Below are 13728 nucleotides of genomic sequence, written 5' to 3' on the forward strand. Positions count from 1 at the left end.
ACTAAAAAATACACATTATGGGTGTCGCGATATGCAAAAACGCCTATAGTATAAAAATATATTCCCCATACGGCAAACAGCAAAATGGAAAAAAGCGTTCAAATGGCCGATTTGCCGTTCTTTGTCGCTTCATTTTCTACAAAAAAATTAAAGAAAAAGTGATCAAAAAGTCATACACACCCCAAAATGGTATCAATGAAGATTTCATAACGCCCCGCAAAAAATGAGCCCCCATAAAGCTCCGTACACATAATTTATAGCGGTCAAAATATGGCGACAAAAAAATAAAACTGATTTTAAATTTTTGTATCACTATCAAAACGCAAGAATAGCTATAGATATAACGCATCGCCGGATTCGTACTGACCTGTAGAATAAAAGGAACCAGTCAGTTTTATCGCACATTGAACATCGTAAATAAAAAAAACGTAAAACAGTGGTGGAATTGCCTTTTTTTTTCCAATTTCACCCCATTTGGAATTTTTTCCCCGCTTCCCACTACATCATATGCAATATTAAATGGGGGCGTTGGAAAGTACAACTTGTCCCACAAAAAACAAGCCCTCATATGGCTATGTGAATAGACAAATAAAAAAGTTATGGCTCTGGGAAGGCAGGGAGCGCAAAATGAAAACGCCTCTGGCTAGGAATAACATGGCAGTACCTGGCTAGGTGTAACATGGCAGGGGCAGTAACATGGCAGGCCTGGCTACCATGACAACCACTGTGCACCCTGTGTTTTCTTTTTGGAAGGGATAAAGCAATTGAGCGATAGAGCGAACTGCATGTAACCACTCTGATGTTGTGGTCTCTATTAACTTCTGCATTTGAGGTTCATATTTCATTGGTCATTAAAGTGTAACCGTGATTCTTTTTTTTATTTTTGTAATGAGTAGGGGCAGTGATACTAACCATTTTTGTAATATACTTTAATTACTGAAATCGTACATTTCTATTCGAAAAATAGCTCTAAAGTGGCCCCTTTTGAGACTTAGCAACGCTCCTCTGTCTTCTGATTACATAACACAGTCATCGTTAACAAGTCTCCACAGTTATGTAAACAGAAGAGAGAGGAGCAATGCTAAGGCTCAAATGGGCCACTTTAGAACTGTTTTACTAATAGAAATGTTTGATTTCAGTAATTAAAGTATATTACAAAAATGGTCAGCTTCACTGCCCCTACTCATTACATAAAAAAAAAAAGAATGCTAGTTACACTTTAAGGGTTAATGATCACTATACTCTGCCATTGTCACAATGGATGAATGGCAAGTGGTTAGAGAACATTCCAATCAAAAATTGGCCTCATTTATAATTACTGTTCTTCCCTTTCATCGTAAAGGTTTTGTTGGTTGAAACAAAATGTAGGCCTAAAATAAAAACTAGCTGGAAATCCCTCAATTTACCAACTTGACACCCACAATGATATAATGATATTCTCTAAAGAATAATAAAACTGCATTCTAGAATATACACCTACTGGGTAATATCGTTATGTTACTCAAGTGAATTCAAGGTTAGTAAAAAAAATTCTGAGGCACACTCACACCACAGGGAGTAGAGATTAGACTGCTCATCCTTTTGAGAGTAAATCATCTATTGTCAAGGCAGCAAAAGCCTCTTTATAGTATGCATGGAAAGGAAAAAGCTGTGCATTAGTAAAAGGTAGCATTAGCTGATTTAGCCTTTATGACCACAAAAATGTCTAAAACCTATAAATGATTATTTAATAGAAGAATAATGTTATTGCTATACATGTCTGGCACTATGTGTCATTGTATTTTCACTACATAAATGTATGCCCCAGTTTGCAATGAGTAATTCAATACTGTATTTTAGGTGGATTTTTAACTCTATTTCGTTGATGTTGGGTAAATTAAAGACAAATTCATAATGGTCTTAGCAGAGTGCAAAATTTGATCTTTAGCGTGATCTTCTTCTGTTATATGTATGTCTTCATAAGACATCTGAGGCAAATGGGGGTACAATAAGGGCACATGCACATTTATTGCTGCCCTATACAAAATTGAACCATAATATGGCTAGGTGCATGGGGTCTTAGCCTTATCGTTCCATAAAATATTTGCCCTAATTCAGATGTGCATTTTATTTGCCTCTCTCCGGTAATTTTTCTTTTATATATACTTTCAGGATCGTAGTACTGATTTGTTTTCTTACAGTAAATGATGGCTACAAACAAGCAATAGTTCATACGAAGATGAAGCATTAACTACTGTTTATGTGATAGAGGTCTATCAGGTCAGAAATATCTATTCCTTTACTGTCAAACATAACATTTTAGCTTTCTGATTAATATACTTACTACTTTTATCTGAAGGCTATAGACATATTTGGAGCCTTTTTTTTTACTTAAATGCACGTGTTTTTGCACCATTTATGCTATTCTTTTCACTGTGAAATCCACCGGAATGCTTGTCTGACAGCTTAGTCTCCAATCCCCCTCCTCCAGTCTATTGAATGATCTTCTGAGATGATTTATTATGACCAAAAATTTGCATCAAATTTTGGTGCAACTTTCTGCATTGTGTTGCAACCTGCCCTTTTCCAAAAAGCCATGCCTGTTCCCATTAACCCATGCCGACCTGTCAAACAAACTGCAAAAATTGTCTGGCACTGTGCTCAAGGGCTAGATTTGCTGAAAATATCTAATAATAACCACTTTCAATATACCTTTAAAACAATGATCTCTAAGTGCTACACGCAATAGGGGCCTCCCATTTTCCTGTAGTTGACTAACTAATTTTGGGTCCTCGTGATGCAATTGCCTTGTATCTGGATCTGGGTTTACCACCTAGCTTTGCCTGGTTGATTACTTTGGAGTTGCTGATTATAGAGCCTTTTTATATCCAGACCTCACTAAACTCTGGTTGTTGAATATAGCTTTTTTCTAGCAATGCTCCCTACCAGATATTTTGTACTTTTTTCTTTATTCTGAGATCTGTCATTCAACAACTGATCTACTGTCTTTTCTGTGTAATCTGAGATCTATAGCTCCATAGTCTTTCCTGCTGTGATGTGTATGTGTATGTGATCAATTTTCATCAATGAAGCTGGAGCAACTATCCCACAAGTGCTGGATTCAAGCTTCCTTTTTTACTGTCTTTCCTGCTATGTTTGGGATTTTGACTGTGCTGTTGTAGTATCTAGGCTGATTTGCTGACTTGAATTTAGATATAGTCAGCTTAGTTTTTCTCAATGTCTGTTTACAGTCATTTATCTACTATATAACTATTGTCAGAGTAGTTCAATTTTCAGGTACAAAGTAATTAAATAATTAAGTTGGCCGACACAAAGATACAGACGCAATAGCTGTATCTGAGGAGATCTGGGGAACACCCCAAATATCTTTATTATTATACCCTTATGATAATGGGAGTAACTGGGTTTTTCAAGGCGGTTACAATACTTAAAAATCATACGTGGCAAAATAAATAATTGCATGTGAAAGCATATTGGCAATATCTTGAACTTTCAAAACAAGGTAAGAGTTAATTTGGAACAGAATATAAGTAAAGGTTGGCTTTTCTCTTCCATGGGAACTGGAAAAAAAGCGTTTGCCGAATAAATGACCGTGAAGTACACAGAATTTGAGAGAATCTGATTAAGCAAAGTATGTGGGTTCTGCACAATGGGCATACCAATAATCATTAATTTGTTAATTTCTCTGAGATTATGTATCATCCTATATGCTTGGGGCTTTCCTGGCTCGAGTTTATTTTTTATTGGAAAAAGAGATGTATTATAAGGGGATCATGCCTCATCGAAGTAGTCAGCCATGCCTTCACCTGGGCTTCATAACCATGCTTCTCTATCCACTCCTTTTCTTCTACCAGAAATTTCCTCCATCTATTGGCATCCAGACACCTAACTTTTGGCATCCCAGCTTTCTTTAAGATAGCAGCGGCATCTTTAAGTTCCCATTTTTCATGTTCTACCTTTTTCAAGCCCTTCATCGTAATCTTGGGAATAACCTCTTCTTCCCTTTCTGGCTTGGTAAACATAGTTCCCATAGCAACCTGATCAGGGTAGTGACCCCTGAGCCTTTTGGTTATCCTGCTATGTATCATCTAAGTTAACAGATTCTCTTAGTTAGGTTAGGCTAGATATCTGTAAACATTACATAGGAAACGAGCAGAACTTCAGAATGAGGAGCTTCTCTTGCTTTCTGACAAATTCTATAACACAGATATATGGACATAAAGATATATAAGGACAACCCAATAGTAACTCCTATAAACTCTTCATACATCAGACCTACTACACCGTAAACAAACCACCAGCATAATCAGTAGATCAGTATCTTAGTATTTAACTTATTATATCCTGTAGCTCTTAGTTATTGGATAGGGAATTAGTACTTTACAAGGACACACGTATTCTGCCTGCTCCGGGAGCAGCCACAGCGTATGGAGGGTGTCCACGCCTTCACACTTCAACCCTTAAGTTAATACAAGCAGAGCTTTCTAGTAGAAGATTTATTACAAATAACACAGATTGACTGCTGACCCAATGCACCTTTTCGGGTTTTACACTAGGAACTGCAGGAGCCCTGTCCCGAATCACATGGACCTCTCCTGTTGGCAGGAGCTGCCACTTCACGCACTCCCATGATCAGAGTTGCTGTGACCAGCTAACCCTTCACAGGACACAGGATAACAAGACTAAATTCACGTCATCAAACACATACCTTCTACAGTTTGTGCAAGTTAGCAGCAAAAAAAAAAATATCACATACACAATAACAATACAATAATATTTCAAATCAAAGTATTGACATAAATCAATTAATTACAATCTACCTGAAATGATACCTGAACCCTGCAAGCTGGACTGATCCAGAAGCACCCCACAGCTCTGGAAAGCAGTAAGACAATGGCTCACATACGTAGGATTAGCGTTCCTGGACCCGTGGGTATTGCTCTCCTGTGGTTTAGTCCAGGTCAAGCAGGATTGGGTATCTCGCTGGGGCCTCCAAATTGTCAGAGTAGTTCAATTTTTAGGTACAAAGTAATTCAATAATTAAGTTGGCCAACACAAAGACACAGACGCAAAAGTTATATCTGAGGAGATCTGGGGAGCACCCTAAATATCTTTATTATTATACTCTTATGATAATGGGAGTAACTGGGTGTTTCAAGGTGGTTACAATACTTAAAAATCATACTTTGCAAAATACATAATTGCACATGATAGCATATTGGCAATATCTTATACTTTCAAAACTAGGTAATAGTTCATTTGGAACAGAATATAAGTAAACATTAAGTGGACAGTTTGGACACATACACCGACCATCTGGATCCTTTATGTGGAAAAACATTCTCTAGAATCCCTGAGAACATTGATATGTATCTGCTCACACTACACATTTCTCAACTTTGTTCATTGTGTTCCAAATTGGATGAAATACTGTCACGGCGGGGAGTGGGGTGTCAGAGGGTAAAGGGGGATCAGCCTGGCCAAAAGGAGTAATAAGGGAGCAGGTCACCTCCTACCGCGTCCCTAATCCTCTCCCTGACTCCTCACTGTATGAGCGGACCCCGATGGTAGGACGACTCATACTCAGGATTCCTAGAAACCCTAAGTTGCCCTGGTAATCCCTCACTTAGGAGCAGGGGAGAGACAACCTGTTCATCCCAGGAGGAACAGGAGTCTCTATCTGAGGCCAGGCTGCAAGGAGAGGGGAACACATACAGCTATAAGGAGATGGCAGGTAAGTGAAACCAGTAACACACTTACCTGCCACAGACACACTGACTGGAACCCGTGCACAAGTGCTGGTGTCCACACCAACATTAAAAGGACACAGCACATACCACAAACCACACAGGAACCCAGGACACCCATAGCTGCAAAAAAACGTGAGATAACAAAAGAACATCAAACATCTATTACCACAAGGGTGGCACTCACTGGACAGATGGAATATGAAGACCAGGAGGATAACTCCAGCATACACCATGGCTGGAGTACCCCTCAGCTTCAGGCATCCAGCAGAGGCTAAATAGCCCAAGCAGCCACACCCACACACACATAAACCCAGTGTTAAAACACTAGGAAGGGAGTTAACCCTTCCAACACCAGACAAGGGGAGGAAGACACTTAAAGTGGAAGTGCACACACAAGCATACCAATCCACATGTTACCACCGGCAACAGCATGCGTGGCAACCATGTCCCGGCAATCACCCAGAAGGCCGAGACACTGCCACCGCATGCACACACAGCAACACGTTGCCACGGGCAACCGCAAGTGTAGCAACAGTGTCACAGCGCACACCATAGGCCGTGATAAATACTGCCTTTTCCTCTCAAATGTTCAGACTTCAGAACTAATACAGATGGCCTTATTCATTTCAATGGATATGTGCACACGAGTGTTCTTCACACATCATTTCTGTGTTCAGAAAAAATCGTTGCATGTTCAATGTTGTGCATTTTTCACGTAGCTCTGGTTCCATAGAGGTTAATCGAACTTGCGTGAAAAATGGGAGACATTCAGATGCAATATGCTTTTCACTGATGGTTGCTAGGAGATGTACTGTAGATTGTTTTTCTTTAGTTTTTTTCAGGTGCATGAAAAATGCATTCAATCCAGATGCAATCCAGACAGAAACAACACACACAATGAACGCGATTGCAGACAAAACTGATTGAACTTGTGTGCAAAACCATCAGTTTTTCCATGAACAGATCCTGACAGAATCCGTATCGCTCATGTGAAAGAGGCCTTATAAGTGAAGTCCAGTTCTGCGGTCTTGTGAGCAACTGATAAAATAAGAGGTTTCTACAGAAAGGGTTGAAACCTTCAACAAACATTTTCAAATCAAATCATACAATGCAAAAATGCTGCATTTTCATTTTTTGCCAGCTGATTTTTCACACATCTGCTCAAGGAAGCATTGCTGGTAGAAATATCAGCTCATGGATTCATTTAACCCATTCTGATTTAAGAGCTGTTAGATGGTGAAAGTAAAACTACAGAAGCGGAAACTAAAATAATGACAAATAAATTAGTCCATGCACTTAAATATACAGCAAAAAGTTTTACAGTACAGCTATTTATTTCACCTACAGTATTACATGATAAAGAATACTTATTACATTTGGGCAACAATCTGACTTCTTTGACCAATCATTAAGAACTTTTATAAGCGTCAATAGAAGTTACTCAAAAAGCTAACCGTGAGCAGTCAATTTGTAAATGATATTGTCACAGGTATTTTTCTACATAGTGCCACTTCCATAAATGATAGAACTACAACCTGTATATAGCTATTAAGAATATACAAGCTAAAAACAATGTCAACAGTTAGCCATTTAAAAACTTATACACATTTCAAGAACACACAAGTTGGTTATATATCCACAAATATATATGGACTAAGGGTAGGTTCACACCCCCATTTAACTGATTTGTAGGCTTTCACCAGAAAGCGGCCTGATCCCCACCAGATCCCATTATAGTCAATGGGGTTTGGTGGTGAATGGCAGTATTTGGCAAGCATGCATCCGGTAAATTCGGGTGACCTAGTCGTTGCTCTGACTTATTGCTACTGATATACCACGACCTGGATAAATGAGAACTCTCACAGACTCTTTAACAAAGACTTCTGCCAGAAAATACATAGTGACCCAATATCTGTTACATAGCATAGGTTTCTTTGATAAATTGTGTCCTGGAAATTATAATCTTAACACAAAATAAATAAATAATAAAGATGTACTGTATACTTTAGCTTCAACAATAGCTATAAATTATATTGCTTACAGACTCTGTTTCCAGTCTCTTAATTAAATCATACACCAAAGAAACAAAATTCTAACTATAAAAAGATTTCAGTATGTTTAAAAGTTTGTCAAACTATGGGGGGATATGGATGTAGCTTTATTTAGACCCAGGTCTACTAAGGCCAATGATAAAAAAAAAGTCATATATTATTTGTCACTATTTGATCATTCAGTACCAATGAAAATTTTAGACACACCTTTTCTTTCCACATTTTTTTATTGTTTTCTATTTCCTACACTGCAGATTCGCATTTGAGACATAAAAACAATGAATAAACGCATAATTAGGTAGTAAACAAAAAAGTATTAAACAAACCAGAATATGTTTTGTGTTTTAGATTCTTCAATGGGGTCAAATTGGGCGATTGTGTAGGCCACGTCATCTGACATAGCACTCCATCACTCTCCTTCTTGAACAAATAGCTCTTACTTAGCCTGGAGGTGTGTTTGGGGGTATGGTCCCATTGAAAAAACAAATGGTGGTCCCATTAATCAAAAATCAGGTGGGATGGCATGTCACTGCAGAATGTTGTGGCAACCAGGATGGTTAAGTATACCTTGAATATTGAATAAATATCCAACAGTGTCACGTGAAAAGCACCACCACACCATCACACCTTCTCCTCCATGCTTAACGGTGGGACCAATACATGTAGAAACCATCCTCACACCTTTTTTTTTTCAGCACAAAGTACAGATTTCTACTGGTCTAATGTCCATTTCTTGTGTTTCTTGGCCAAAGCAATTCTCTTCTTGTTGTTCCTCAGTAGTGACTTCTTTGCAGTAAGTCGACCATAAAAGACTGATTCTTGCAGTGTCCTCTGAACAACTAATGTTGAGATATGTCTGGTACTTGATCTCTGGAAAGCATTTATGTAGGCTCTAATTTGAAGTGATGTTAATTTTGGGTTTCTAAGGCTGGTAACTCTGATTATTAGTAATTCTCTGCATTCACAGCAGCTTTTCCTATTGTGGTCTTTATGAGAGACAGTTTGATCATAGCATTTGATGGTTTTGATAAATACACTTTAGGATACCTTCAAAGTTCTAGAAATTTTCTGGACTGACTAACCTTTATGTCTTAAAGTAATGATGGACTGTTTATCTCTTAGTTGAGCGGTTCTTGCAATATTGTGTGCAATAATGAGTAGAAGAACAGATCTAAAGACTGTATGAAACTGTGTACCAAGCCTAGGTGTGCACAACAGAACTGATGATCTCAAACATGACAAGAAGGCAAATAAAATCCATAAATTAATTCATGTCAAGGCATAACTGTTAACTGAAAATCATTCCAAGTGATTACCTCATAAAGCTAATTTAGAGAGAGCCACGATTGTGAAAAACTGTCATCAAAGCTGAAAACAAAAGAAGAATATAAAATATAAAATATATTCTGGTTTAACACTCTTTTATATGGTTTAACACTTTTTTGTTTACTACTTAATTTCATATGTGTTTTCCCTCATGGTTTTCTTGTCTTCAATATGAATCTTCAAAAACAAAACAAAAAAAAAAACATGGAATGAAAAGGTGTGTCCAAACATTTGACTGGTACTGTATTTCATATCTTTACTTAACGTGGCAGCTTACCTTTGCTTTGTCTCTCATTGAACCTTTTCCCAGGATAGACATTTTTGCGCCAGTTTCTTCTTGTAATCTTTTAAAAGAATTTCCTCTTGGTCCAAGTAGCTTTCCCACAAAATTAAACTAAAAAAGTTAAGAAATAAAATAGATTAATTCAGAGAGTCATGTAAGAATGTTGTCATTTTAATCTGCTGCAGGCAAAGGTAGTGGATGGTGTTCCAGGGTTAATTTTCAAGGACTGCAAGTGGAAACAGGAAGTTGCAACCATTATCAGCCATTTTGAATGCAAAAGAAAACTGTCTTTGGTCACCCAAAAAAGCCACTTGCATAAAAAAATATGAAGATACATTTTCCAATTTTCCCTTATGTTCTTTGTCCTTCACCTACTATGTTTCATATCTAGCAAATATGGGTATGCTATTCCCATAGTGACCAATCCTGTGTCTTCTGTGGGACAGTGAAACACACACCTACACTGAAGTACAATTATAAATTTGTACACTTGTACAAACTTTTCCTCATAGATTTGCAATTGATTTCAATGGTGGAGACAGCCTTAGTAAGAACCTCTATACAATGTTACAAGACATGCAATTTTTAAATAAATTATACACTTTTAAGAAACCAGTGATATGATGCAGTCTATGATGTTCCCATTATCAGCCTAGTATACCATGAAAGGTGGACTATTTTTGAACAATCTGTCATTCAAAATGTGCATAGAATTTTGGTTCTTGTATGCTCTTTACCAAAAATTCAAAAGAGAATCAATATGTGATCTGAAGCAACTGGATTAGACACCACAACAATGGCCCAAAGCACAAGAGTAACTGCACCATTAAATGCTTCAAAAATACAAAATTAAAGTTGTGGACTAGTCAAAGTCCTGATGTGAACCCCATTTAGATTCAGTCCTCAAATGTGGCTGTATTAAAGCAACTGTGCAAATAAGTGAGCTACAGTATAATCTTGATGAATTGATTTGGTTGTAGTTTGTATAGTAAGGGTATGTCCACACAGCATAAAAAATACCCTGTGAGACTAGCCTAAAAATCTGAACCAAAAGCCTCAAGGTGGATTCTGCAACAAAGTTCAGCATATTGAATGTGGGTTTTAATAATCCCTCACAGCATAAAAACAACAATAGGGATTGATGCAGCTTTTTAAAACTACACGCCATATCTGTTGCTGTAATGCTGTCGTTTGTCACCATGGATTTTACTTATTGCTATGCTATTATTGAAATCTGCAGCTCGATCTCCACCAAATTCAAAAAGTAAATCCTCATTTAACACCTGCAGATCCTGGTGTGGATCTTTTGGGAGTTTTCACAGCATAATTTTTGTGTTACACGTGCACAACTACTTTTTCACACAGCGCCAGTTGAATATTTTTTTTGCTTCAATAAAGTGTAGCTGCACCAATCAGTAGAACAAGGGTCCACTGACCCCCAATGTGCTGCAAAAAAAATATCCCAGAGAGGGAAAGTGATAACTTTTTTTCTGTAATACTCATAGCCCCCTACGGAAATAGCCATGTTAATGCTTGCACAACTCCCTTTTGTATGTTTTCTCTGTTTCAGATGTCATGAAAGCCTAGAAGAGTTTCATGATTTATTTCTCAAGAGAAGGGTCACTAGTCAAACTGCATATGGAATAATGTATAAAGTTTTGGGCACCAGTATATAAGTAACAAGTGGAGCAGATTCAAAGATGGGTGATCAAAGTAATAAATGGAATGGGAGGACTACAGTACCCAGAAAATTAAAATGGGCGTTATGTAACTTTAAAAAAAAGACGGCTATGTATAAGTTTATCAAAGTCCAATACAGGGATCTCTCCCATGATCTATTTATATCCAGGACTATAATGGTAACAAGGGAGTATTCTTTACTGTAAGAGCAGTGAGACTATGGAACTCTCTACCAGAGGAAGTTATATCACTGTTATTTCATTGAAAGAGTTTAAAAGAAGCATGTATGTCTTTCTTGAGGTCAGTAAGTTGTGGTTTCTACATTATTGCAGATTGTAGATTTTTTTCTGATTGCCAGATGTGGAGTTCGGAAGGATTCTAAAATAAAGACAGTTGTCTTCTACCTTATGGCTATTTTGCTTCTTCTTGCAGACTATGTCACTATGTTTCTAAGGACAGATAATGAGATAATGTGGGCAAAGATCTGATTGTCTGCCACAGGCATTACTACTATGTTTGAAAAGCTATTAATAAATAACCCCGTGTTCTCCTGGTAAGCAATTATTATGTGTGCAAGTATTATATTGATACATTTTGTGCCTAAAATTCACTTAAACCTTAGGTGTTTTATTATCCTCCTTCTGAAAAGAAACAAATTAAAGTAATAAATCAGTAAACTCTACAACAACACCTTTCAGATATCCTGACTGTTACACACAGCAGAAATGAAGTCAATGTCCTTGCTTAAAATATAAAAAGGATTACAAATTCAAAGGGTTATATATTTAATAAAATGAGATAAAAAACAATGCACAAATGCAAGATCTGTGGTTCATGGCATGAAATGATTTAATTATGTATGGTTTGTACATTGAAAATAGCAGGTGGCGGCCAAAATAAGAACCATACCACTGTCTAGAGATGCTTTAAACAAAGGCAATACTGCTAAGAAGTTATCTGAACATATAAAAGTGAGGAAGATTAAAGTAAGACTAAGCAGGAGAGATCCATGCACAGCACGCATGCAGTTAATTATTTATACACCTGCCAGCAACAATGGCACAAAAGAATAGATATTCAAAGCTTAAGGTGGTAACTCCTCTCACAAAGCAGCATGGAAGCATGCTTTAATGACAAAAGAATGATGACAATATCAGTAAGAAAAGGTCAAATCAAAAAAAAAAGAAAATCTCTACAACTAAATACAGCCTATAAAGATGACAATTTCAAGAGATTCTAGTAGATAGTTTTCTAGATGAGGTTATAGTATAGTATTCATAATATAACAACATAATGTGCATATAATGTACAAATCTAATAGATATCAACATTACTTCTGGCTTATGGAAAAGCTTTTAAAATAATATCTGTAACTTGGCCACGAGAGTAAAATAAAAATACTGAAATATACTTACAGGTACTGTTGATGGTTATAAAATATGGGGAAAAGTCAGTGGCATGAACGAGAGGGTGGGAACGGAGCAGTAATGGAAAACTAGTTTGTGACTATATACTATTTATATATAAAAGCCTCTTTTAATTGGTGAAATACAAATCCAAGTGCTGCCCACTGATAACATGTGCGCCTTGCAATAAAGCCTGCTAATATGACAGTAATAATTTTAAATTGTAAAATTTCACAAACGTGTATTTAAACCACACTGGAATTGGATAAATAACGTCTCACTAGCAGATTGAAGAATACCTCCACTGGTATACTCTGTGTGAACAGAGCTCTCCACTACTAAATCCAACCATGGTTGATGACATCTGCTTCTCCTTCCTTCTGAACCAGCCACCCCATGATCCCTATATTAGGAAAAATGGTGAGACACCCAAAATAGTTAAGGACTGCACTGCCATTAGACTTTCCACACACTTTTATTGTATTCACGGATGCAAAATTAAAAACAGCATATCATAAAAGTACCATGTGGGAAACAGCCCAACTTGAGTTTCACAATGCAGCTTCTTCTGGGGTCCCAGAAGAAGCTGTATTGAGAAACTTGAGTCAGGCCGTTTTCCACATGGTGCTTTTATGATATGCTGTTTTTAACTTCTGTGAGTATAATAAAAGTGTGTGAGAAGTCTATTGTTTGCAGGAGCCCCTGTTATTGAGAATGACAAGAAGCTGCTGCATAGTGTTTCCTATGGAGCCCCTGCCTGTAGCAGGACCTCATAGTAAACTAGTAAATTTCTCATAGGCTCCAATGCTAATGCAATGGAGTCTATGATAATAGCAATCTAATAATTGATTGTTATAGTTCCCCATGGGAACCATAAAAAAGTTTAAAAAAAAATTAAAAAAAGTTTTTAAAAATAAGAAAAATATAAATTTTTTAAAAAGTATTAACATTCAATTCAAAGTATTAACGTCAAAATGGCTGATATGCCTTTTTTGGTTGCTTCATTGCAAACAATAAATTTGATCAAAAAAAGTTGTACACACCCCTAGACAGATACCAATGAAAAGTACAGATTGCCCTGCAAAAATGAGCCCTCACACAGTATAATACACATAACTACAAAAAAGTTATAGGGGTCAGAATATGACGAAGAAAAAATAAAACTGATTTGTTTCAAGGTTTTTATTATTTTATCAGTATCAAAACGCAAGAAAAACTACACATATAAGGTA

At 37.0% G+C, this 13728-nt stretch overlaps 1 protein-coding gene across 2 annotated transcripts in view; it reads right to left on the reverse strand.

Annotated features, from left to right (window-relative positions):
- Positions 1–13728, reverse strand: part of KHDRBS2 (KH RNA binding domain containing, signal transduction associated 2) — a 519297-nt gene that overhangs the window by 267635 nt on the left and 237934 nt on the right. For both annotated transcript variants that reach the window (XR_005778300.1, XM_040428614.1), the window contains exon 3: positions 9405–9521. Coding sequence is in view for 1 of the 2 variants with exons in the window: in XM_040428614.1 (XP_040284548.1) it covers positions 9405–9521 (117 nt within the window). In the remaining variant the exon portion in view is untranslated. The remainder of the gene's footprint in view (positions 1–9404; positions 9522–13728) is intronic.

This window comes from Bufo bufo, chromosome 4 (genome assembly GCF_905171765.1).
Source record: "Bufo bufo chromosome 4, aBufBuf1.1, whole genome shotgun sequence".
NCBI lineage: Eukaryota > Metazoa > Chordata > Amphibia > Anura > Bufonidae > Bufo > Bufo bufo.